Source organism: Lactuca serriola, chromosome 3 (genome assembly GCF_051521515.1).
Source record: "Lactuca serriola cultivar US96UC23 chromosome 3, Lser_US96UC23_V15, whole genome shotgun sequence".
In the NCBI taxonomy this organism is placed as follows: Eukaryota; Viridiplantae; Streptophyta; class Magnoliopsida; order Asterales; family Asteraceae; genus Lactuca; species Lactuca serriola.
This window is the reverse complement of record NC_136410.1, coordinates 70,514,066-70,540,698: the sequence shown is the minus strand read 5'-3', so window position 1 is coordinate 70,540,698 and position 26,633 is coordinate 70,514,066. Positions and strand designations below refer to the sequence as shown.

Sequence of the window (26,633 nt, the reverse complement as noted above, 5' to 3'; positions counted from 1 at the left end):
AATTTGTGTATTATAGCATATAGAATAGCAACCTACTTCCATTATTTGTATCTTATAGTATCATACTTTCTTTCTTACTATTACCTTTATTCTTTTTAACAGTTTAGGCAATGCATTTTATTTACCCATAAGTAATATATGTACATGTATTTATCCTTTATAATAAGTAATAACGTAAACTTTGTTTATCGCTAATGTCCTAAAGGTTAACTGCTTTATATGTAACTCTGTTTTACATGGGTTATAACCTTGTGTGTGTGTGTGTGTGTGTATATATATATATATATACATATCATATCTTATCCTATTCTATTCTATCCTATCCTATCCTATCCTACCCTACCCTATCCTATCCTGACGTAAACACCCACACCCCCACCCCACAAGCCATTCTAAATTGTTTATGTACATTGTGAAAATGTATACACATTTAATAATGACAAACATAAATTTACACAAATGACACCATCCATTTTCTTTAATTATGAAAAGCGAAGAACCACATTTATAAGATTTAGTAGCTTAGTTGACTTATAGAACATGAGTGACACAAACAACAAAATCCCCAAATCTAATTACAAAGATTTTATTAAAAAAGAAAACCTAAAAAATAATAAAATAAAAAGTTGACTTGATAAAAAATAAAGAAGAGACTATATGTCGAGAGGTGTACCTCAAGGGGTGGGCGTGAAGATCTGTACCGATGGATGACGATAGTGGTTAGTGAAAATCCATGGACGGTAGCGGCGTTGGAAAAAGAGTCACCGACGATAGGGTCTTGGCTTGAGGTGGTGCAAAAGAGACAATGGAAGATCTTTGGGAAGAAGTTGATGTCGATGGAAGAAAGAAAGAAAAATATGTGTTTTTTTAAGTATATGTGAACACTTGTAAAGATGTAAGAAGTGGTTAACCCAAGTGTGTTCCAAGAAGAGGACACACTAACATTTTTAGTTCTATGATATTCTAAAAAACAAATGGTCTATGAGTTAAAAGGTTTGTGCAATGTAGACAAAAGTGGCCAGAAAGATCTTTCAGGAAAAAACACAAAACACCATAATCAATGAAATGAAATTAATAATTATCAATAATTTAAGGAATACGAACCTTTTTAGGTTTTAAACCAATATGAGTTGAGATATCAACTTGTTCGTAACCATATATAAAAAGATAGAGTTAGTGTTACTATAACTCTATGAAGTATTGATTATGTCCTTATTTGGTCACTAAAACCTTTTTTTGAGTATTATAGACCCCTAAAGTTTCAAAAGCCATGTTAATAAAGCCATTAATAGAAACATGAAGCGTTCATTCGGTTCTTATGTCTACGTGAGTATATGGCATGTCATGTGGTGATGATACCAACATTCGATTCTTATGTCTACGTAAGTATATGGCATGTCATGTGGTGATGATATCAACATAACATGTAGTATTTTCTATTTAGTTATATCTTTTTCATACATATTAAAGTAATAATTATAATAAGTAAGTAATATTTATAAATTTTTATTGAACATCAAGAAAACCTTCTACTACTACCACACACCACTATTAGCATCACCTCCAACCAACATCACCATAGACATCCATCCATCTCTCACCACTATCATCAATCGATTTATTCCACCACCACTACCATCGATCTCCCAATGAATATAAAATCAAACCCTGTTGAGCAAAAAGTTGTCAAATTATAGTCTTTACATGTGAAAATCAAAAGGGAACATGGAAAAAGAAAAAGAAAAATGATCAATGTTTCATTTAGGTGTTAGAATAAATGGGGATTATCGGCATCTGTGTTTCTTCAAGATCAAAAGTTGATAGCTCCACCAGTGGTATTATGTAACATCCAAAAAATCAAGGTAAAATTTTCATTTTTAAAACCATTCAAAAACCGTAAATGCTTACAAAACTTAGTTTCCAAAAGTCATAATCATAAATCAGAGTATCCCAAAATCACAATCTCATAAAAATCTGAAGGATGTGCACAATCAAGCCTTCTCCTTGACCCTATCCTCTGAAGTACCTTAAACCATAACAATAAAACTGTAAGCCAAAGCTTAGTAAGTTCCCCCAAAGTACCACATACAACTAAACAGATAATAACATACATATATGAGCCTTCAGCCTGACTGGACCGCCTCGCATGGCCTACTGCTTATCTGGACCGCTCTTTGGGCCTTCGGCCTGACTGGACTGCCTCTCGGGCATTCAGTCTATCAGGACCGCCTCGGGTATCTTGGCCTTCAACACAAAGCAGGACCGCCTCAACCCAGCAAACCATAACATGCCGACAGATACAATAACACTCAATAACCAGCAAGTACAGACAATCATACAGATCTATCAGTCTAACACATACTCAGTGAACACAAGTAATCATACAGATCTACCATCTATCATATAACTAGCATAACATCAATCCAATATACCAAGATATATAATCCAGTGGGCCACATTAGTACTTTCGACCCACAAGTATAGTGAGGAAATTTCACCTGAAAATCTGAAATATAGGTGAAATGAATGTTGCTCCAAATACCAATTCTACATGTTACCTATACAACAAATAGAGACCTAATCTCAGACTACTTCTCAAATTACCCAAAATTCCCCTAAGTCAAATTTAGTCAAATTCCCGGTGAAAGTAAAGGTCAAAAAGTCAAAGGGGTCACACAGATTGAGTACATCAAGCGTACTCAGTAACTACGCTTGACGTAGTAGACCCTTGGCCAGGTTATAGGGCCTTTGCATAGTACGCCCAACGTACTCGACCTGAATCTTCTTTTCCTCATTAAGTGGTTATTATATTAAGATTTTACATCCAAAGTTTAGATCTAGTGCCAAATATCATTTTAAGTCATAAAGTTTGCAACTTTATGACATTCCACGACTAGAAGTGGTCCAAAACCCAAAACCCTAACTTAAAACACAAACCCAAGCATCATAACTCTTGCATGGAGGGAATAAAGGGACTAAGGTCACATTTTTATGGTTCCTAGAACTCATAAACGTCTAAAAGGACAAGTTTTATGGTTTAGAGTAAGACGTATTCATGAACACCAAGATTATGGGACCAAATGCACAAAACTTAAGAACTTAGCAAGATTTAAGGAAACATTCACCAAGTTCCTAACTTTATACTATGACATCCCCATTTTCACAGCCAGAAAAGACCGATTTGTTTATGCTTCGTTTTAAAACCAGAGTAACCGTTTAAAGAAAATTGTTGCGGAATTTGTTCCCAAAACAAAAGGTGATAAGAATTTATCAAAAAATTTCTTTAAAGAAATGTATTTTCATTAAATAACAAAATCTCGGGATGTCATGTTCCGATACAGACCAAAAGCATAAATAGTATAAAATAGACCTTACAACAGTTATTTATACCTACTGATCTATAATCCAAAATCTCTCTTCAAGTCCACCAACTTATACTCTTGTGCCATTACCTATAATGCAAAGAAAACTGAGTGGGTCAGGCTTGAGAGCCTAGTGAGCATATAGGGTTTTCAACCTACAATAATATAATTATTATATTCAATCATCAAACAATCAACCCAATTACCCATCCCCATTATCTTCTTTATTTATTAAGGTTTTACCCTAAGAATCAACTATCCTTTATTCATTCGTTCCTAAGGTTTGACCTAAGGAATTGGCACAAAGTCCATTGTTGCCCGAGGTTCCTATAACAAACACTAAATCCATAGCTACCAAGGTTCATCTACACCGTACTAAATCCATAGCTACCATCGTATTATTATAAGGCACTAAGTCTATAGATGCTAGGGTCAATACGTGTCCAGTAAGGGTTTGGGTATCATCGCATGAATACGTAGTTACAACATCGCCTGAACTCCTAATTCATAGTAAAGGGTTAGAGTATCATCGCATGAATACGTAGTTACAACGTCGCCTGAACTCGTAATTCATCACCAACAGGTTATCAGCCCACTGGTGTTTCCACATGACTGTCTAGAATAGTCAGTGGTCACCATCTATACTCTGGTAGATGACTACATTTCCACATCGTCGGTCGAGGATATGGTACCTCCTCTCATCTCACATCACCTATTTCTCACCACCTACATATCATCACCTTTCTATCATCACCTAACTCATCTTTCATCGCACACCAGCTATTTCATCTACCCATGTTCTACCCAACATATTTGTAGATATAAATTACATATATAGTTTAAATCATTTAAAAACATGTATAAAACATTCATTCAACAACCATCTCAAGTAACAAACAATGTATAAACACATAACATGTATTTCATAGCAAATACTTCATATCTATGCGGTAGAAGAAAGTAACTACACACTCACTTGATTAGATGATGCTCGAATAGCTCCTCGTCTCTTAAAATTATCTTTTCCGATAAAACCGGGACGTTTTCTCCAAAACCGGGCTTCATGCGGGCAGAGTTTTTGGCTTGAAAACTATTTTTCTCGGGATCTTTGGGGCTTCGGGACTTGCTTCGGGTCTCGGGATGATACCAGGGCTTCAGGGGTATAACTTGCACGTAGATCGATGAAATAAGGGTGAGAGAGAAGAGATTTGGCAACCACAAACGGCTGCCCTTTGTGTTCTATTTATAGGGTGAAGTCTGCCGCGAACACAAGGCGTTCCCCGAACACAGGGTTCCGATCCTATCCCTTATCCGTTGAGTCAGCATCGATGTGGCCAATCCGGAGCCAAGCACTGAACGCGAGGTGTTCCCCAATTGAACGTGGGGCGATCCCACTTTGGGATGCGTGCCTCGAACTTCAGAAATTCATAACTTTCGCATATGATATCCGTATTCGACGTTCTTTATATCCACGTGTAGGTGAGATTATGCTCTACAACTTTCGTTTAGACTCCGTTGGCTAATTTTGACTTTATTTTTATTATATTATTTTTAGTAGGTCGGGACAGGAAAACTCCGTTAGAAAATCATAACTTCTTCATCTGACGTCCGTTTTCGTCTGTCTTTTCACCGTTGGACTACTATCAATGAGATCTTCGATTCTCGTTTAGATTGTTTTGGCCAAAACTCTCTTGATCTCAAATTCGAACTTCGGGCTACATACCGCTAAGTCGAAACTTACAAAAATCATAACTTCCTCATACGACGTCAGATTTGGACGTTCTTTTTATGCACGCTCTTGGTTTAATGAACTCTACAACATTCATTTAGATCACTAAGGCTAAAAAACATTTTATCGTAAATTCACTTTTTACGTCACACAACGTCGTGTCGGTTTTGTAGCGAAACTTTGACAAGTCATAACTTCTTCGTTATAACTCGGATTTACGCATTCTTTATATATCTGGAATCCTTGTCACGACCACTACAACTTAGTTAAGATTATTCATTCTAAATAATCTTCTACCAAAAAGTCATTTTTGACGCTTATCGTTTCTAAATTGACTAACTCGGATCTATGGGCGTTACATATACCTTATGGAGGTTTCTTGCAAGGTGAAAGTTCCAGATCTATAATTACTTGAAGCTTCCAAGATGATTCCACTGCCTTATTCTTCCTTCAAGAGCACAAAAACACACTCTCAAGCTCAAAAAGGCTCACACAAAGGATTAGGGTTTGCAAGGGGAGATTTAGAAGAATGGATCCTGAAAGTGGAAAGGGTTTTGAGGGATAAGGATGCTTAAATAGTGCTAAAAACCTAAAAGTTAGGGTTTTCATATCTACTAAGTACGCCTAACATACCCCATGAGTACTCGCAACGTACTCATATCTAATGAGCCACGCCATGCGTACGCCCCAATTACGTATGGCATAAGGACCAACTTTGCAACAAATTTTCATATTTAGGGATAAAGTGGAAAATACCTAATGTCTGGGTGCTACACATTAGTTATGAATTCAGTAAATTATTGCCTTCATTTTTGTTTTATTAATAATATTATTATAACATAAATATTATTATAACATAAGTTACAATCGTTATTATCATGTATGATTTTAGAAAGTAAATTAGGTAACCATATGAGCATATATAAAAAGTGTGGTTTTAATAGTCATTTCGACCACCACAACTAATAAATTTTATTGTAACTTTATCGTCAATGATTTGAAGTTGTATTGCAATTATAGGTCTGTTGTTGATCTTGAGCATGATTGTAACACCCGAAATTTTGAGGAGCAACTTTGGGGATGAATCACCTTTTAAGGATTTGACATGGCGTGTTGGAGGCACCAACACGGCGTGTCCAAATATGAGGAAAAACAAATTTCATTAAGGACAACACGACGAGTTGCCTCTTGGAACACGGCGTGTTCATGGTTGGAATGAAACACTAATCTTCCGGGTTTTGCTCCTTATTTAAAGGAATATGAAGGCTAGGGTTTATTCACCCCCAACCCCCATCATCCCCTTAGACTCTGAATGAAACCCTAATCATCTTTCCCTCCTATTTTTGAGCTAGTTTGGTGTTTTTGAAGTTAAAGAAGGAAGAAGGAAGCAAAGATCCAGCAAGCAAGCCCCCATTCTTCAGTTTGGCACTCTTTTGGACCTTTGTAAGTGTACAAGACTTGATTTTTTATCATTTGAAGTTGTTAGATCTAAGATTTTGCCCCTTTTGCTTCTTGTTCTTGAATTTTGGAATGGTTAGATCTCATAAAGTTTGCAACTTTATGAATCTCCAGGTCAAGGTGACCTAGTAGTGTCTTGAATCTGGTCTTTAATCAAGTTTTGATGTCATGCATAGAGATTAGGTCATAAATCCTCATTTTGACCTAATATGGGTTCAAGACATACATTAGGCATGTATGTCTAAAAAGCACCAACCTTTGGGATGGTTTTGGTGTTAGAATCACTTCTGGAAATTAAGGAGGGACTTCGGACTTTAAGGATTAAAGGCTTAATGGTTAAGCCCTTGAATTATTAAGCTTTATGGATTGGGTGTTGGACCTTTTTGGGTAGTCCCAATGGATAAAGTTGGAAATTTTATCCTTATGGATCATATTTCGGACTAGATTTGAGCTTTGGAGCTCTTGGAATCAAGGAAAATGGCTTAACGTATTAAGTTGTTGGATCTTCGGCAAACACGACGTGTTTCTAAGTCAACATGAAATATTGGTCGGGATTTTCCCGACTGTTTAGGTACAGACGAAACATGGTGTGTTTCTAAGTCAGCACGATGTGTTGGGTCAACATGGACTGCTGACCTTGACCGTTGACTTTGACAAAGTTGTACCTTGAGGGTATTATGGGTATTTTGGGATTTTGATGGAATTGGTTACTTGGTGGAAACAGGTATCGGTTTGAGAGTTGAGATTCAGATTCGACCCTCATCAGTTATGTTCAGTCAGCGAGGTGAGTTTTCCTCACTGTACTTACGGGTCGAAGGTACCAAGGTCGGCCTTTTGGATTGTTATTCTGGTTTATCGTATGATGGTGTGCTGTAGTGATCTGTTAGATCGGTATCCTGGTATATAGGATGATGCTATGCTATGTTCAGACTGCTATATGATTATCTGTTATATGTGTGCATGTGTGGTCGATGGCTGAGGCTTTACTGCTTTGTGCATAAGCCAACAAGCTAGGTTATTCTATCTCGAGGATGATTGGACCCATAGTATGTTGGCATTCCAACCTGATGGTTGAGGGCCTAGGGTATTCCATCCCGAGGATGATTGGACCCATAGTATGTTGGCATTCCAACCCGATGGTTGAGGGCCTAAGGTATTCCATCCCGATGATGATTGGACCCATTGTATATAGGCATTCCAACCCGATGATTGAGGGTCTGGGGTATTCCAACCCGAAGGTTGACTGGGCACATAGTATGTTGTTATTGCATTTGTGTTATTTGTTTGTGTTGGTATTTTGTGGGAACTCGCTAAGCTTTGTGCTTACAGTTTTGGTTTATGGTTTCAGGTACTTCAATGGACCGTGACAAGGCGAAGGCGTGACCATACACATCCTTGGTTTTACAACTAGTTGGATCTTGGGAGACTCTGATTTTAAATATTGTTTTGAAACAATGGTTTTGTAACACTTCTATTAGACAAAGGGGTTGTTTTAATTTTTTTTTTAATTTGTTGAATTTTTGGGATGTTACAATGATTATTGTTGTCACCACCATCAGTGGCAGACTCTGGAAAACCAGGGGCTGCACAAATTTTTTAAGGGTTGTAGTATTAGAAAAAACTCATTTTCGAACGAAGTTTCCAACACAAATTCGTCACTAAACCGAAAAATTTACACTACATTTAGAATTATCAGACTTTGTGATTGATTGCTAATGAATTTGTGACAGATTTTTTTACGGATTTTCAAACGGGTTTGTGATGGATTTTCGAAATTTTTTCACTAAATTTACATTTGACGAGAAAATTTTAGAGGTAGCCCATGCTACCCCGTGCTACATAGTAGTTCGCCTCTAACCATCATTGTTTGTTGGGTAAATACTCTTAAACATCTACAGTCAAAAAGTCTTATGTTTCGTGTTTTTTCATCATACCTTTGTTACATTTCTTCCTTTCCATCATTATCACATGATCTCTGTGTAACGTCCAAAAATATGGTCCAAAAAATTTTCAATTTAAATAATTGATAAAATAGTAATTTCCCATATCATCCAAACATTTGAAGTAAACCAGTGTATCAATTTGTCATAAATCAGAGTAAAACATCATAACAAAATCCCAATGGTGTGTGCGATTCAATCATCCCGAGCTCTTCCCCTTGGAACCAGAAGTACTTGAAACATAAACTGAAAACCGTAAGCACAACGCTTAGTGAGTTCCCCAAAAATACCACATACCAATCATACAATAACATATAGTGGGCCCCTCCCGGCTTCGGACCCCATCCAACATCGGGCCTCGCCCGGCATGGAGCTGAGCTCGGTAAAACGACCCCTCCTAACATATAATAACATATATCAAAATAAACACATACACATGCTACAATTCATGGCCCTGGAAATCAGCTCTCTCAACCCCTAAACAGAAACAATCCCTTAGATACCGATCAATATTTCAAAACCCCATAAAGGTCAAACTTGTTTAAAGTCAAAGTCAAAGTCAACATTTCGATTTGACTCAACTCTCCGAGTTTCCTCATTAATCAATAGAATTGCGAAAAGCTGGTCCAACTCGTCGAGTTCACCCATGAACCCGCCGAGTTTCCCCTTTAGCCAGCAAAATCGAGAAAAGTCGATCCAACTCGCCGAGTTCTTCAGGAAACACACCTCTTAATCCATTAAGTCACCATTCTCGAAACTAAAAGGTCCACCACTCAGAGCTGGACTAAAGTATAGACTAGAAGGATAAAGTTTCCAACTTTACCCTTAAGAACCATCCTAATGGGTATAGAACCCAATCCCTAAGCTTAAAAGGTTAAGGCTTAAACAATAAGCACTTATTCACCAAGACAAAGCCTCAAAGTACAGATCTGGTCCTTAAAGGCTGCAAACACACGTAAAGTTTCCAACTTTACTCTCAAGTACGCTTGGAAGAGACTCAAATGTTCAAAAGAAGCCATAAGATGGACTTAATGCATGCATGGAGCCCTTAAGACCATAAAGTTGGCACCTTTGTGCCAAAAGACCTCAAGAGGACCATGAATTTAGAAGAATAGCACTTGGGACGACCTTCAACCCCACCAATCACCAAAACATGGCTAAAAGCCTCAAAACTAACCTAAAAAGATATCTAATCAAATATTAAGCAAGGTTAGAACTTTATACCAGAAATGAAGTAAAGAATCAAGATCTTGAAGGCTCCAATTTGAATCACCACCTTGCACCAAGCTTCTCTTTCTTCCAAGGGCTTCAAACATACCAAAATACACTCTCAAAGGGCTCACAACACTAAAAAAGGCTTTAGGGTTTCAAGATTAGGGTTAGGGACTTTGGAGGCTGGAGATGAGGCCAACACCTTGGACTTAAGGTGTTTAAATAGGGTGCAAAACCCTAAAATTAAGGTTTCCTCCAGAGCGGTCAACTCGACGAGTTGGGACTCCTCAACTCGTCGAGTTGCCTCATGAAACCCAGCGGCTAAAACAATTTCAACACGTTTAGTTGGGGCTTCAAACCCGACGAGTTCTTCAGAAAAAATGCAATACTTTGAATTAAAATCATACCGAAAATAAGGCATTACACTCCGATGTCCACTTGAGCTCATTGACGAATTCATTAGCATACTAATTTCCTATCTTCATTAATCGTTCGTGATTAGTGGGGCTTCGAGTGTACTTTTTTTTGGAAATGAAACATCCCTAACGAGGGTTTTCGAGAAAAATTTCACGTACTGACTAGTTCTAGAACCAATATAGGTGAACCTTCATGGCCACATCAAGATTTGAACACGAGTCAATGTGTTATTATATCTTCCACACGCCTTACCAAGTCACCATAAGTCACAACACAAGTGGTTACTTCGGATACAATTATAAACCCTACGATGGGGAAAATGAAAGGGAGAGACATAATGTTGTAGGGAGAGAGGGATGAAGAAGAAGAAAAGGTGTGAAGAAGAATATGTGATCAAGAGTTAATTTATTTTTTTGTTTATTTTTATCGATTTTTCAAAAATTCAAATAACTAATATATTTATATGGACTCCATATAGACACCCAATCATTCCATTTGACATAGTCGCTTGACTCACCCCCATAACCATTAAAACCTGTAAAATAAAAGGCTCTATCTTTTATTTAATAGTCTTTAGGACCTATACTAAAAAAAGAATAACACAAATGACATCATTGCTGTATGAGAAGTAAATATGACATTAACCAAATTTAATCGACACTAGTTTTTACTTTTTTATGTACATCCGAGTCGCTAAACCAAATCAAGTAATCAGCAATGCATCCGAGTCGACTCACTCAAGATGATCGAGAAAAAACCATATAGGCATATAGCACTGTAGCGATATGAATTGTAGTTGACTAATCTATCTGCTTCTCAATACTCGTTTCCAAGAAATCGTAAAATCGGGCGCCAACATTCACAAGTCAAAAGATATGAAGAAATTGTTCCCCAATCGGATATTGTTTAGTTTTACCATCTCTATTGTCTGTTTTTTCTCCACCATGTTCGCCGATTCCGCTGAAGACTCGCTACTCGGATCAGCTCGCGTGGTTTTTCAGGTTTAATTCCTCCAAATCACACAAACACATCGTTTTGCTTGCAATTTCTTATCAAAAGTGTGAATCTTGGTCAATGCTTACTTGATAATCATGTATTTGCTTCTGGGTTAGGTTATTTTGCCGTGTCTTGGGTTTAATCCTCAAATGTAGCTCATCTGTTTCAATTTCCCAAATTGGGGATGATCAAAGATACATCTTTTACTAAAGAACTCTAATTGCATAACGGGTGAATCGGATCTTTAACCAGTTTTTACTTCGTTAATCGCGTATTGGCATCTGGTTTAGGGTTTATCTTAAGATTTTTTTGGGTTAAATTCACAACTACAATTTTTTTTTTAATAAATGCTACACTATTCACTCTTTTATTTTCGACCTTTTGCCAAAGACATGATCTTTGATCACTTGATTACTTGAAACATGTGCTAACTTCTGGTTTAGTGTTGTTCTCTCATACTTTTAGGTTTCATTAAGAAAAGTTAATCCATTTTTCAGTCTAGGAGAGTGCCTATGAGTTTATGATCTAATGATTACTTTTTCCTGAATGCAATTTGTTGCCATAAAGTTGTGATTTTAAATCTCTATGATTTGAACATGTAAGGCGACTCTCATTTAGGGGTCTTTTGTCATGTTTCTGTTCAACACTGAAATTACCTTCTATTTGCAATTTAATTCCAGAATTACAATTTTTATTTTTTACCCAACAGTATCATATATATTTTATTAGGGTTGAATACAAATTTCATGTTTGATTGTGAAAAGAAACCGAGTGATTGATCAACTATGTGACTAAAACTGCTGATTGTGAAGTGAACTAGAGCAATTAATTGAAAAGAATTTGCAATAAAAGAAAAAGGTGATCACTTTCGGTTTCAGGTTTGATTCCAAAACGATATTGTAACAAGTATTTACTCAACATGCGTGTGTTTGGGTGACATAAACATAGTGTTGGAGTGTTGGATCACCTTTGAGGTATACTTTACTCAAGAAGGTCAATGCAATAGTCACTTAGTCAAAGCTGATAGTAATTCAAGTCAAATGCGTTGTTTACTTTGTCTCTGCATTTTGTATTAGTCGGTTACATAAGTGGTTATATTCTAGAAGCCAAGGAAGGGATATAAATAAGAGTGTCTGATGTCATAAAGGCATTCAATCTTTATGTAATTTAATCCGGGAAGATTTGAAGAAATTAATTCTCAATCAGTTTAGTAGTTAAATAAGATTCTTTGGTAATGGAATACAAACGAAAATTTGTACTGTTAGCAACACCTTTGAGTGAGATTGTTAGAACCATAGGTAATTAGGGCAGAGGTTCGTTTATTAGCTCCTAATGGATTACAGAAACCAATGGAAAGAGGAGATGAAAGGAAAAAAATAATTCAAAAAGGTACAAATATAAAGCCCTTCTACAATTCTAAAAGAGAGTAGGAGAATTCTAGTGATAGAGAATGTGGGAAAAACAAATTTAGAAAACAAGTTCAAAGACGAATTCAAAAGACTTTCCGACAAAGAATAGCAGCAAAAAGAGCTTAATATCATAATTGTCCAAGAAAGTTTAGAAAACACAAGGTTATGTGTTAGATTTTGGGTTTCGAATATCAATGAAATCGCTTGGATGAATCAAGGATCGTGTATGAGAAACACTTTCCAGAATCTATGATTTCGACCCAATTGCCTAGGGTATCATGATCATCCCATTTGGGATAATCCAAGATCAAATCGATTTGAAATACATGCCTATTCCAATTCTGAAACACAGAAATATACCTTGCAATCGATGTCTTTTCTTTGCTGAGAGAAGAAAACAGTCTTTGTTATGTTCTTACTTTTCTGCAACTTTCTAGTGTTCTATATATATACATAGAAGATGATGGTTTTAAGGGTGAAAATTGCTCCCACTTAATGGACACAAAGTTTGGGTCATTTGGCAGGAAATATTCGGCTTGTCCCTTGGACCGCCAGGGGCTCTACCCCTTGAAACCCTACCACGGGCGCTGTTGCCGGACCACTGTGTTCCCAAGTCCATTTAAGTCATTTGAGTGTGCACCTCCAGTGTCGAAATATAACTAAAAGGTACATGACTTGTCTCAAATAGAATCCTGACAACACTAAAACAACACTAAAATATGGATGACACTAAAATCATCAACATTATGAAGATGTAGAAAAAGAGAAAGATGAAGTGAAATCGTCTAATGTAATCAAGAAAGAAAAAATTGAGGTTACTTCAGTAATTGGTTTTACTACACCTAGAACAATGATGTTAGAGGGCTTTATGGGATCATCAAAGGTTGTAGTATTGATAGATTGTGGGGCATCTCACAATTTTATCTCAAATGCATTGGTTTGTAAAGCTAATTTGAATTTGAGTCCAAACGAAAGGTGTAGTGTGTCTATGGGAGTAGGCGAAGAAGTAGGAGCTCGAGGAATTTGTAAAAAGTCAAAGTATGGATGCAGTGGATTAAAATAATAGAGGATTTTCTACCTTACTCTTAACAAATTCCGTTATAATCCTTGATATACAATGGCTGACCTAATTAGGTCCAATGGAGGTGAATTGGCAAACTCAAAAAATGAAGTTTGAATGACAAGGGGAACAAGTCAAATGGCAAGGAAATATGTCTTTGAGGTGTTCTTTAGTATCTCTCAAAGCTATATCAAGACAATAAAACAAGAAAAACAAGGTGTGCGATCGAATTGGATTGTTTAGAAGAGATGAAGACCCATTAACATACCCACTTATGCAAAGGACATTTATGAAATACTAAAGACCTTTGAAGGAGTTCTCAAGAACCCAGAGGGATTATAATATAAACCAAATTGGAACTTCTTATTGAAAACAAAACATGGGATAGGGTTCATGACTTTCTAGACACATGGTATCCCCTTAACCCAAAAAGGCGTATAATTTCTAGACGCCCATCTAACCCACCTTCCCCTTATTTTTTCTTATCTAGACTTGAACTAGCAAATTATTGTGAATTAAGCAACTACTTAAGATATGGTAATAGTAATTAAATAAGGTAATGATATTACTTTCCCTTTAACTACTAAAAATTAACAAAATAGCCCATGTACTTTCTTTCCTTTGCGTCATTAGAAAGCCTACCCTTATCTCCAACCTTCCTGTTGACTTGGGTGTCTCATGAAAGAACGTATAGAACCAGTTAACATTCGACCATATAGATATCCACCATTCCAAAAGGATGAGATATAAAAGTTGGTTAAAGAGATGCTAGAAGCCTACATAATAAAACAAAGGGGTCGTTTGATAGTTGCTGACTAAGTTAGAGCTTGTTTGATACCATGTAGACTAGTCCGAATTTCGGACTCGGTCCGAAACCGAGTGTTTGTTTTGCATGTTGTCATTGGACTCGGTCCAAAATTTGGACTCGTTCCTCACAAATGCTTCAGTCGGATAGATCCGATCCGACTGGAAAAAGGGTAGGATTCAGTCCTCAAATTTGTGTCTATTTTGCCCTATTAGAAGAAACACAAGAAGAAGAACAACGCAACTCCTTTTGTCGTTTCTTCCTAATCGTTGTCTTCTTCCTCAGGTATGTTCCCTTGCTCCCATTTCTTTCACTCCCAAGTATTGTTGTGTACATGTTCTCAAATATCATCAATTCAAAATTGTAAAACCCAAAATCCATTGCTGTGTAAAACCCAAAATCCATTGCTGTGTAAAACTTGGAATCCACTGCTGTGTGAAACTCAAATCTTGTTTTGATGAAATCAGCCTTTAAATTTGTGTTATGCTTATGAAATCAAACCTTATGTATATGTTAATAAAATAGAATATTGCTTCAACAAATTGATTGCTTTTATCATTCTTATGTCTATGAAACCAACCCTTATGTGTGATGTGTGTATGTGTATAAAATCAGCCCTTATGTGTATATATGTGTATGGTTATGAAATCAGCCCTTATTTTGTTTATGTGTGTTATAGATTTTATGTTTAGACATGACAAAAAAGAGAAGTAAAGCTAGTTGGTTTTCAAATGTTGTGAACAAATGTTTTCTAAAAGCATGTATACAAGAAATAACAACTAACAGTTGGGTGGGTAGTGGCCTGAAAAGAACCTAATGTAATGTAGTTGCTGAAAAACTGAAAATCGAACATGAATTTGTAGTTGATAAAAAAATGAAAAATATCGTTATGACTACTTGAAAAACAAGTATGCAGTTTGGTTGAAGCTCAATAACACAACTGAGAATCCTTATAACCCTAAAACAAATACGTTTCACATGATAAAGGAAGAATGGCAAAAGGAGGCGAAAATAGTCTTTTATTTTAAAACACATGATTATTTTGTTAATAATTTTTTCAAACAATGAACAAGATGGTTGACAAATTAAAGAAGTGTGTCTCTCCCTTTCCCAGATCTATGCACCTAATTATTTGACGGGGCTACCTTGACCGGTTGTGACAGTTGAGGACCATCTTCGACACTCCCTCATCATACCGAAATGTTTATTACATATGATTTTGAGAATATTGAGATAGAAGATCCAACACTTCATATAGATATCCTAACCTCAGCCTCAACAGTATCCCTACCTACAAGTGTCTCACTTGCAAGTGAAGAATCCTCTGGTGGTCAAAAAACAAGAGAGGAAAACGAAATGCAGCCAAAGATACACTAGATGATGGCTTAAGAGAAGTTGGCAAGAAAATTTAAACATAAAAATTCAACTAGTACCACAAGAGTATAAGGAAAACTAAAAATTCACCTTCTTTATCCATAAGTGACCTATTAAATGTTAAATAGAAATTACACATTACAATCCTAAACATAAAAATCTATAACATGAACCTTAACATAAATCCATAACATATAACAATAGTAAACATCATACATGACAATCTTAAACATAAAAATCCATAACATGAACCATAACATAAATCCAAAAAGATTCTAACCCATACTAAAATCAACCAAGTAATCCAAACTTCTTTGCTGTGTGCCACGACTTACAAGTCGATGGCTTGAAGCGTAACCAAAATTTCCGATTACCAACATTTTAAGTGAATAACATAAAAGCAGTAGTGTATTTCGGATCAAATTCTCCTTATTCCAAGCCTTATAACTTCTCCATACATTCGTCCATCTCTTTGTCAAGATTATTTGCTTGTGCGAATGACAATTTCCTTTCTAACTTCTCTTAAGTCATCATATAGTGTCCTTGGGTGCATTTTGTTTTCCTCCTTTGTTTTTTGACCGATCAGAGGATTCTTCACTTGCAGGTGAGACTTGTAAGTGGGGATACTGTTGATGTTGAGGTTGAGGCTGAGACATCCATCTAAGGTGTTGTGTCTTCATTCTCACTATCCTCAAAATCATGTGTAGTAAACACTTCGGTGGGATGAGAGAGTGTCGGAGATGGTCCCCAACTATCGTAACCGGTCGAGGTCGCTCCGTCAAATAATTAGGTGCATATATTTGGGAAAGGGAGGGGCATATGATAAGCCCCCACATTTCGGTTATCTTTTTGGCCAGGGGTAGAATGGTCTTTTATGGTATTATGGTTGCTATTGGCTGTTTTGTTAGTGGGAAGAGCACCTGAGTATGTTGGCTGTGATTCCCTTTTGTCTTGTCTCTAGTAATAGTATATATAGTCCTTTGTTTTAGAGAGTCAGTAGCTAAGAATTAATTTGTAAAGAACTTTGTTCTTTTGGAGAGCCCCTTTCCTCTCGAATGACTGAGAATTATCTTAATATTATCAAGTAATTTTGTTAGTATGTCGGGAGTATACGATAGATTTAACAGGGGTCTATCAAATGGTATCAGAGCAGTTGATGCTGGGGAAAGAATGGTAGCAAATGAACAACAACAACAACAACAATCTTTGTGGATTCAACAACAAGCAAAGGACCAGGAAGAGCTGAGGATTATCCGAACAGAGTTGCTAGAGATGGTGAAGATAATGGAGATGCATCGGCAGAACCAGATCAAGAGAGAGGAAGAGACAGAAGCTGAGATAGCAAACATGAAAAAGGCCAAGTGGAGACAGATTTATTACTCAACCTTGAAGGAGAAGAAAGCGGTCAATGAGGAGGAAGAAGAATCCTTGGAAGAGTCTGAGCCGGAATTGGAGCCCAACACGACACCACAACTTCCATCGTCTCTGCTGACGACTCCACCAACACCATTGCCGTCATTTCCATCACCACCTCTGTTGGAACAGGAATTATTGAAGGAAGGAACGATGGGATTCATTTTGAACCTGAAAGAATTGCACAAGAAGCGGAACATGCCGCCGCTGGCGTCTCCACCGTCAACACCACCAAGACCACAACCGTCGTCTCCACAATCTCTAGGGTCCAAGTACAGCAGCGGGGCAGCGATTTTAAATACAAGAGGCGTAAATCGATATGATAGAAAGATGGAGGTGCACATGTTCGATAGCTACAGACCACCGCCGCCGACGCCACCACCACCACTGTCGGGAATTCAATCAATGAGGAAAGGAACGATTGATTCAATGCCGGACCAGGCGGGAATGAACCTGTTGTTGCGATGGGTGTTTTCACAAGACGGAATGCGAACGGAATGCCAACTGCGTTACTGGGAGATAACAGTTCCGTTGAAATTAGGTCATTACCGATATGGGCTGAAAAAAAATATGTGGGCTGAAATTAGAATGTTGAGAATGGGGCTTCACAAATTAGGTCATACGACGGCCTCAACTATGAATGACGAACGTAAATTAAGCCCAAAAGAAAGTAAATTGGCGGTAACTAATTCAGCCCTACAACTGTAGACAAGCTATTTCTCTATGTTGGCACCTGCGACACAGTTATCAGCAGCAGCTTCAGACTCTCGAAAGATTTTTGAATCTATCACGACTCTCCATTACCAATGGTGTTTTTATAGGGAGCTATTAAAGTTACTTGGTGAGTCGGGGTTGAAAGATGCAGGTAGTTGTGGTATTAGTCCTAAATACCCAACTAAACAGGAAGGGCAGTTGTCCCCCCAGCCATCATGGCATTCTATCTTATGTTGTTTGGGACTTAGCCGTCAATTGGAGGGTTTCATAAGAGATGTTGCTTTTTACCCTACTATGTGGAGTACACCAGGTCTGGTTCCTTTACAACTTTACCCTCTTACGGATAAGAGAACAAAGCATGTTGTTTCCATAGGAGAAAACCATAGAATTGTAGATATTCCTGTTAGCAACTGCCTCAACAACATATCCAAGTTTTATGTCGTTACGAAGATTAATTCAGCAACACATAATCGCCATTTGTCATGTGTGTATGCAAGCAACAGGGGCATTGGTAAGGATGAAGGGTTAGTTGAAGTCGTTTCTGCTCAACAAATCCTTAAAAACCCAAATGAGTTCCTGGATACCATTAATGAAGTAGGGTGGAATTTAGAGCTACATGAAGAGAAGAATGTTCTGGAGTACCAACTCCTTGCTGGAAATCATGTATACCTTATGAATTATAGGAGATTTATTCAAACTCGAAGGGAAACTAATGCTGACACATCTGTTCTGACCCTACCAACGCATGAAAAACATGCAATTGGATTTGGGTTAACTCGGACAAATGGAAGTGGAAGTGAAGCAACTCTTGGACTTGAAGCTGAACTAGCAAGTCTAGGTAGCAAGGGCTTTAATGCATTAGTTACTTTTGGTGGGGTTAGCTTGTACATCACCTTGAATCCTTATGAGAATGGTTTGGAGGTTATGAAAAAAGGTGAGTATGCACAGGTCATTAGTGAAGTCCCACATAAATTCAAGAATGTTTTTGAGGTGATGAAGACACCAAGGGAGGGTCTCAGTTTTCAATACCATTACTTCCCCTCAGGTGTGATGAGTAATACAAATGGGAAGGCTGATGAAGTTGTCAAAATGATCCTAGAAGAATTGGAGCCAATGGGTGTAGTAGAGCTAGTGGAGGAAGTGATTGTAGGGCATGCCACCAAACAAGGATTCGAACTTGGAGAGACGGAAGGAGAACAACAGCAACAGGAGTCTCTTAAGAAGAAGTTTGAGGAAATTTCAATATATTCTTTTAAGTTATTGATGTTACATGTGCAGTTTGAGTTGCTTCGGGTTTACCTTTCATTTTGGCAGCCACATTTGAATAGGAATACAAGGGCGGCCCATTTTTTCCTTCACCTTGAGGACAAGGTGAAAGTTTGGGCGGCCGGTATTGATAAGCCCCCACATTTCGATTATCTTTTTGGCCAGGGGTAGAATGGTCTTTTATGGTATTATGGTTGCTATTGGCTGTTTTGTTAGTGGGAAGAGCACCTGAGTATGTTGGCTGTGATTCCCTTTTGTCTTGTCTCTAGTAATAGTATATATAGTCCTTTGTTTTAGAGAGTCGGTAGCTAAGAATTAATTTGTAAAGAACTTTGTTCTTTTGGAGAGCCCCTTTCCTCTCGAATGACTGGGAATTATCTTAATATTATCAAGTAATTTTGTTAGTATGTCGGGAGTATACGATAGATTCAACAGGGGTTTATCAGCATACTTCTTAATTTGTCAACCATCATGTTTAACTGCTTGAAAAAATTATTAATATTATCAAACTTTTAAAACAAAATAATCATGTGTTTTAAAATAAAAGAATATATTTGCCTCCGTTTGCCATTCTTCTTCTGTTATATGAAACGTGTTTGTTTTAGAATTATAAAAATTCCCAGTTTTGTTTTTGAACTTCAACCAAACTGCATATTTGCTTTTCAAGTAGTAATAATGACATTTTATTTGTTTTTTTTCAACTACAAAGTCATGTTCGTTTTTCGGCTTTTCAGCAACTACATTCCATGAGGTTCCTTTCAGGCCACTACCCTCCGACCGTTAGTTGCTAGTTCATGTATACATGCTTCAAGAAAACATTTGTTCACAACATCCGAAAACCAACTAGCTCTACTTCTCTCTTTTTGCAATGTCTAAACATAAAATTCATAACACACATACACAACATAAATGACTGATTTCATAAACATACACACATCAGACATAAGGACTTAAGGGCTGATTTCATACACATCACACATAAGAGCTAATTTCATACAAATAAGAATGATAAAAGCAATCAACTTGTTGAAACAATATTTTATTTTATTAACATACACATAAGGTTTGACTTCATAAACATACATACAACTTTAAAGGTTGATTTCATCACAACAAGATTCAAGTTTTACACAACAATGAATTTCGAGTTTTAAGGGCTGATTTTGAGTTTTACAATTGGATTGGATGAATTTTGAGAACATGTACACAACAATAGTCGAAGAAGAAAGCAAATAGGACAAAGGAACATACCTAAGGAAGAAGACAATGAGAACGAAGTAAACATCAATTAGGAAGAAACGGTGAGAGGAGCTGCCTTGTTCTTCTGACAGGGCAAAATTGGCACAAAATTTTGAGGACCGAATACTACCATTTTTCCAGTCGGATTGGATCTGAAGCATTTGTGAGGGCCGAGTCCCAATTTTGGACAGAATCCAATGACACCATGCAAAACAAACATTCGGTTTTGGACTAAATCGGAAAATGGACCCAGTCCACATGGCATCAAACAGACCCTAAAAGTCCTTTCTCAAGTCCAATTATATTGGTTACGAAGAAGGATGAAAGTTTGCGGTTTTTTATTGACTACTGAGCTCTAAATAAAGATACCATTCTCGATAAATCTCCAATTCCAGTCATCGATGAACTTCTAGACAAATTATTTGGAGCAAATACTTTTCAAAATTGGATTTGAAATTGGGAAATCACCAACTTTGAATTAAGAGAGTGAATGTGCTCAAAATGGCTTTTCGTACTCAAGAAGGTCACTATAAATTTTAAGTAATGCCGTTGGGACATACAAATTTATGTTGGTTTTCTTTGATGACATCTTGGTTTATAGGAAAACAAAAGATCATGGGGAACATTTTAGGAAAGTATTACAAATCTTGTTAAAAAGTTGATTGTATGCAAAAAAAAGAAGAGATTCGGTATTTCAGGCTCATTGTGAAGCTCATCATTTTAGAAAATGGAGTCGAGCAACAAAACAAGGTGTTTCTAGACTTAAGGAACAAAAGCTTATTGTTGTGTTAACATTCAAAACAAAAATAAAAGCAACCTTGGATTAAAGTTAACTTGATTAAACTTTCTGTCAAAATTCACTTTGAACCATATAAACCGTGATCATATATTATTATTGATTATTGATGTGGATTTATGTCAAAATTTGAAATGTAGACAAATTATGGGGACATTGAATTTGGTTTCTACCCTAGTGTGGCTCCTCAAACAGTGGAACACATTTACAAACTTGTTCGTTTGGGATGTTATAATACAAATCACTTCTTTCGGGTAACCTCTCAAATCTAAAAAAACATTTTTTTAAGTTAAATCAATTAACTATTTTCATACGGGTAATAAAAATTTGAAAAAAAAAAACAGGTGGATAAGGGATTTGTTGCACAAGTGGCTGATGTTAGTAATGGTAGAACAGCTCCTATGAATGAAGAACAAAGAACCGAAGCTGACAAAACCATTAAAGGTGAATTCAGTGATGTTAAACATGTAAGAGGAATTCTTTCTATGGGGAGGTAATTAGTAATTAGTTAATTACAATTATGCCTTTTACTTTTTATTATTTGCACCTTTAAAGGAATAATGTAGCTACTTGAATTATTTTTTAGGTATTCAGATCCGAATAGTGCTCAATCATCGTTTTCAATGCTTCTTGGAGATGCTCCACACCTTGATCATGAGGTTTGACTGTTGTTGACTTTCTTTGAATTGATGCAAATGAAAATTTTGGAAAAATTTATTAACTTTTTTGGTAAATATCTTTGCTTAGTATGCGATTTTTGGTAAAGTTACTAAAGGTGATGAGACACTAAAGAAGCTTGAGGAATTACCCACTCGACGTGAAGGAATATTTGTAATGGTATAATTTTTTTTTTCCCATTTTTATAACACCAAATTTAGACCATAAAATATATAATCCTTCATTCTTTCATAATTCATATATATTATAATTTTTATATTTTTCTCGTCGTTTAGCCAACTGAGCGCATCACAATTCTGTCAACATACTACTATGGTGAGTACTTATGTCTTGTGTATATTTTTCTTTTCCTTTTATTTCAAATATAAAGGCAACAAATATTTGGTTATGCGAATTGCAAGTTATAACTGATATTTCTTATTCCTATTTTTTTGTTGGTAATTTTGAAAAATATGATTCTAGGGAAATAAAAAGATTGTAGTAAAAGTATTTCTCAAAATGTCCTAAACGAATCCCAAAATTTCTTTTTTTTGAATGTTGTATGAAAATGGCAATATTTCCAATTTTTTGAAAGTTTGGAATCTAAAATTAAATATCTAACTTAATATATTATCCATCAAGTGTTGTTTTTTTTTTATCTGATGATTTAGTTTTTTGTTTAATTGATAGATACAGAGATGGAGAATTGTCAACAGGATAAAACCGTGTTGAAGAGGAGACTTGCTGCTTCTGCTGTTGAGATTGAACGACAGGTAATTAATTTAATTTCCTTTTTCAGTAATTATTTAACATTAGTAGTTATTTTTATGAAAAAAAGATAAAAATAGCCACTTTCCTAGAAGCCTTTTTCACAAAATAGCCATTTTTCTTTTTTGACTTTTTCAACAAATAATTAAACCACCAATTTTGCAATGGGCCCACTGCAAAATCACTATTTACTGACTGCAAAATTTAAATTGCCCCGTTATTTAAGGCATTTTTTTAGATTTATTTTCATTTTTACAGAGTTTTTTTTTTTTTCCGAAAGTCTCTCTCAACCTAACACTCCATTATTTTAGGCATTTTTTTCTGCGACAAATGGTTTTTGAAGATCCCCACAAAAAAAAAAATTAAAAAAAAGTTTTTTTTTTTTTTTTTGATAAAAAGTTATGATTTTTGCAGTAAGTTGAACAATTTCACAGTATATGTCAGGAATAAAAGTTTTGCAGTATACATAATATTTTTTAGTTTTGTAATATGTTTTTAGTGGGGACCATACAAAAAGAAAATTTTGCAGTAAATAGTGATGTGGCAGTGGGGGTGGGGGGTGGGGCCATTGTGAAATTGGTGGTTATTTGTGGAAAAAGTAAAAAAAAAAAAGAAAGTTTTACAGGGAAGTGGCTATTTTTGTCTTTTTCATCTTTCTAAAAATTATAACTTCAATAAGGCGTATATCACACACCTTATAGGCTTATATTTAACTAGACCCAACTTGCTGAGATTTATACACGACTTTCAATTTGTATTGAAGTTAGTTGTGTCCTTCCCCGCTCACCCTCCACATCATATTTTCTCTCTCTCCTCTCTCTTCTATTTTTATTTCCAATCCTTCTTATCTTTTCCAACCCATTTAATTTTTAATTTTTAAATAAACACAAATTAATAAAAATCATACAAAACTAATTTACAAAATATTAAAAACATACAAAACTAATTCACAAACTAATTTAAAAACATAAAAAATTATTTTGGTACAAGTCTTAAAGCAAGAAGTACAAGTACTCAATGCATGAGGGAGTAATTGGTTGAAGTGGGTTCTTAAAGCCGCTGACATGCGTTACTACCTCCATCCGCTTGACCCGCCTGCTTGACGGTACCACAAACCGGCAGTAATGCCCTAACCTATCGGCGTTCCGCTTTACTTTTATGTGATTTTTAAATGTTAAAATTGATACAAAATACATATCCAAACACATTTTCTAATTTTCTAAAAGGGATAATGACTTAAAAGGGTAATATATTTTTCGATTCATACACATATGGTCAATGAGTTTTTTTTTTGTCCGCATTTATCCCTTCAACTTGTTAAATTGTACACATCTAGTCCTTATGACCGGATACTTTAGATTAGCCGATAAAAATGACTTAATAGGGTAATACATTTCTCACTTTTTACACATTTAATCCTTAATATTTTGTACACATTTAGTCCTTAATATTTTTTTTTTGTTGCAAAATAAGTCATTTTTGTTTTTTGTACTCATTCAGTACTTATGAATGATTTCCTTAGTTTTTTCTCACGACATCTTACGTGGGACAATCATTAATGAGGTGTTTGAGGCTTTTGATGCTTATGTCCATCGCGATCTCGACTACTTAGTTGCTTAGGTCATATGTTCATGTGTTCGTATTTTAGTCTACTACAACTTTCGTTTAGATTACTCCCGTTAAAAAGTAATATGTTTTTGCTTACGATCTTTATATCCATAAGTTTTTTATGAATGCATGTATGGATGTTTTTTTTATAAAGTGGTACGTAAAAATATATTACATTTTAACGGGAGTAATTTTAACAAAAGTTGTAGTAGACTCAAAAACCGAACACGTGGATATAAAGGTTATTAAATTTTTATATCGTATGAAGAAGTTACGACGTTTAGAACACAAGACCTACGCAACCAAGCAGTCGAGATCGTGATGGACATAAGCATCAACAACCCAAACATCTCATCAATGCTTGTCCCGCATAAGATATTGTGAGAAAAACCTAAAAAAATCATTCATATGTACTGAATGAGTACAAAAACAAAAATGACTTATTTTGAAACAAAAAAATATTAAGGACTAAATGTGTACAAAAATATTAAGGACTAAATGTATACAAAATGAGGAATATATCACCCTATTAAGTCATTTTTCCCGGCTAACCTATTAAGTCATTTTTCCCGGCCAATCTGGAGCAATGGGTCATAAGGACTGAATGTATACAGTTTAACAAGTTGAAGGGTTAAATGTAGACGAAAAAAAAAAAACTCAGTGACAAATGTGTACAAATCGAAAAATATATTACCCTTTTAAGTCATATCCCTTTCTAAAATGAAACTCAATTAGTTTTAGCCAAACACATTTTCTAAATTTTCTACTGAAAACTAAAAATGAAAACTCCACTCCTTTTCTGAAAACTTTTCCAAGAAAACTGAAAACTATTTTTGACAACCAAATGTATCCTAAGATTTTCTCCTTATCTTCCCAAAATAACTTCAATGTGTGACTTAGGGACAAATATACATTGTCTCTAAGGTATGCATGTATGTACTTTTGAAAAAAAATTGTAGTATATAAAATAAATTCATATTTTAGTGCATTCCCTAAAAAAATGTATATCTTATACACACTTTTTGTCATAAATTTGTATCTTAGTATGCCTTCACACTCATTCATTTGATTATTACTCAAATATCTAAATACTATTATGATAACGCAAAACATACGGGTTTTATTTTAGACCAAATCAATGCCATTAGTTCATTTGTGGTGATGATAATATAGTATACACTGCAATTATCATGACACATCCTAGAAAAGGTGCTCAATTTTCATGGAATAATGCAAAGGAACATTTCATATTTGCAATATCTTTCTTTTTTGGCGCCTTCTTTGATCACCATTTCATTATCGGGCCATTTTCATACAGATATTTGCTAATTAATATTGATTTGGGTCCACATGATTCTCTTATTTTGTCATTAGTAGTTATTGCATACAACCAACTTCAAACATTTCCTTACCACTACACTCCCAATAAAAAAAAAATTAAAGAATTGAGATTATTTTCTTTTGCTGTTAACAGAGGATGAAGTGCTTCCCATGACCAAAAAAGACATAGGTATGAAGTAACAACAATTCTTGGGTACCCATGTTATTTTAAGCTTATTATTATATAAAAGTAAGGACCTAAATCTCTTTATTTTTGCAGAAACGAAAAAAAAAAAGAAAAAGATTTGTCGAATTACATGGAAACATGTAATGGTCAATGTGGGCCTAATTTCATTGACCTTCAAAGACAACCCAACCATGCTTATGATAGACATACCCATGTGCATATCACATGCTTAAGGTAAATAGGATACACTAGAAACTTTATGATGATGGCTACATGATTTCGCAGACACATGTGGATTGAGTTTGTTTGTTATGCTAATGGACAAGAGTGAGGGTGACTGTTGTTGACGCTTTTATCTTGTCAATGTCATTGAATTTCTTCAATTCTGGTATAATGGTTTTATCACAAAGAAATTTTTTGACAAATGTCTGCTCCTGGGGTTGTAACATGACCTTTCCTTCTAGATTGGTCAAATCTTCACAAATAAGCATATAGAGTTGTCTTGTGTGGTAAAAGATTTGACCTTACTTTCTCAAGATTGTGAAAATGTTATAATATTGCATTTGCTTGGTATCCTAGGAGTGATGTAATGGTTCCTAGGGTAAATGCTACCATAGGAGCCGCTATCAACTCAAGGGGTTAAGGAACATGGAGGAGGTAGATCATAGTGTTTCATAACAAGAAAGATGATATACAATCTTGAATTTGAGATCTCACTTATGGATTCCATGAGTGTTTGGTTTTTATATTCGGGTTTCGAGTTGGGTTAATCAGGTTTTTTTGTTTGTCGGACATTTGACTGATAATTGAACTTAACTACAATCTAGTTATTCGGCTATATGGGTTTGGGTTGGTATATCTTAAATTTACCTGAAAATTATGTTTTTAATTAACACTTTAAAG

General features: G+C 35.7%; 1 protein-coding gene across 1 annotated transcript; it reads left to right on the top strand.

Moving 5' to 3' along the window:
* The first annotated feature begins 10,888 nt into the window (after positions 1 to 10,888).
* LOC145092572 (Cyclophilin-like peptidyl-prolyl cis-trans isomerase family protein) lies at positions 10,889 to 26,113 on the top strand. The gene is made up of 9 exons (XM_079030522.1): positions 10,889 to 11,119; positions 21,331 to 21,444; positions 21,535 to 21,683; positions 21,777 to 21,849; positions 21,938 to 22,027; positions 22,144 to 22,183; positions 22,538 to 22,620; positions 25,698 to 25,733; positions 25,824 to 26,113. The coding sequence occupies exons 1-8, from the start codon at positions 10,994 to 10,996 to the stop codon at positions 25,716 to 25,718; spliced, it is 696 nt and encodes a 231-aa protein (XP_078886648.1). The 5' UTR covers positions 10,889 to 10,993; the 3' UTR covers positions 25,719 to 25,733; positions 25,824 to 26,113.
* The last annotated feature ends 520 nt before the right edge of the window (positions 26,114 to 26,633 follow it).

Bases quoted from the DNA above. Each gene is read 5' to 3' on its own strand.
- LOC145092572 (XM_079030522.1), top strand. From the start codon at position 10,994: ATGAAGAAATTGTTCCCCAATCGGATATTGTTTAGTTTTACCATCTCT. The intron at 11,120-21,330 runs GTTTAATTCCTC...TTTGAAATGTAG, and splicing joins CAGCTCGCGTGGTTTTTCAG to ACAAATTATGGGGACATTGA. The intron at 21,684-21,776 runs GTAATTAGTAAT...ATTATTTTTTAG, and splicing joins GGAATTCTTTCTATGGGGAG to GTATTCAGATCCGAATAGTG.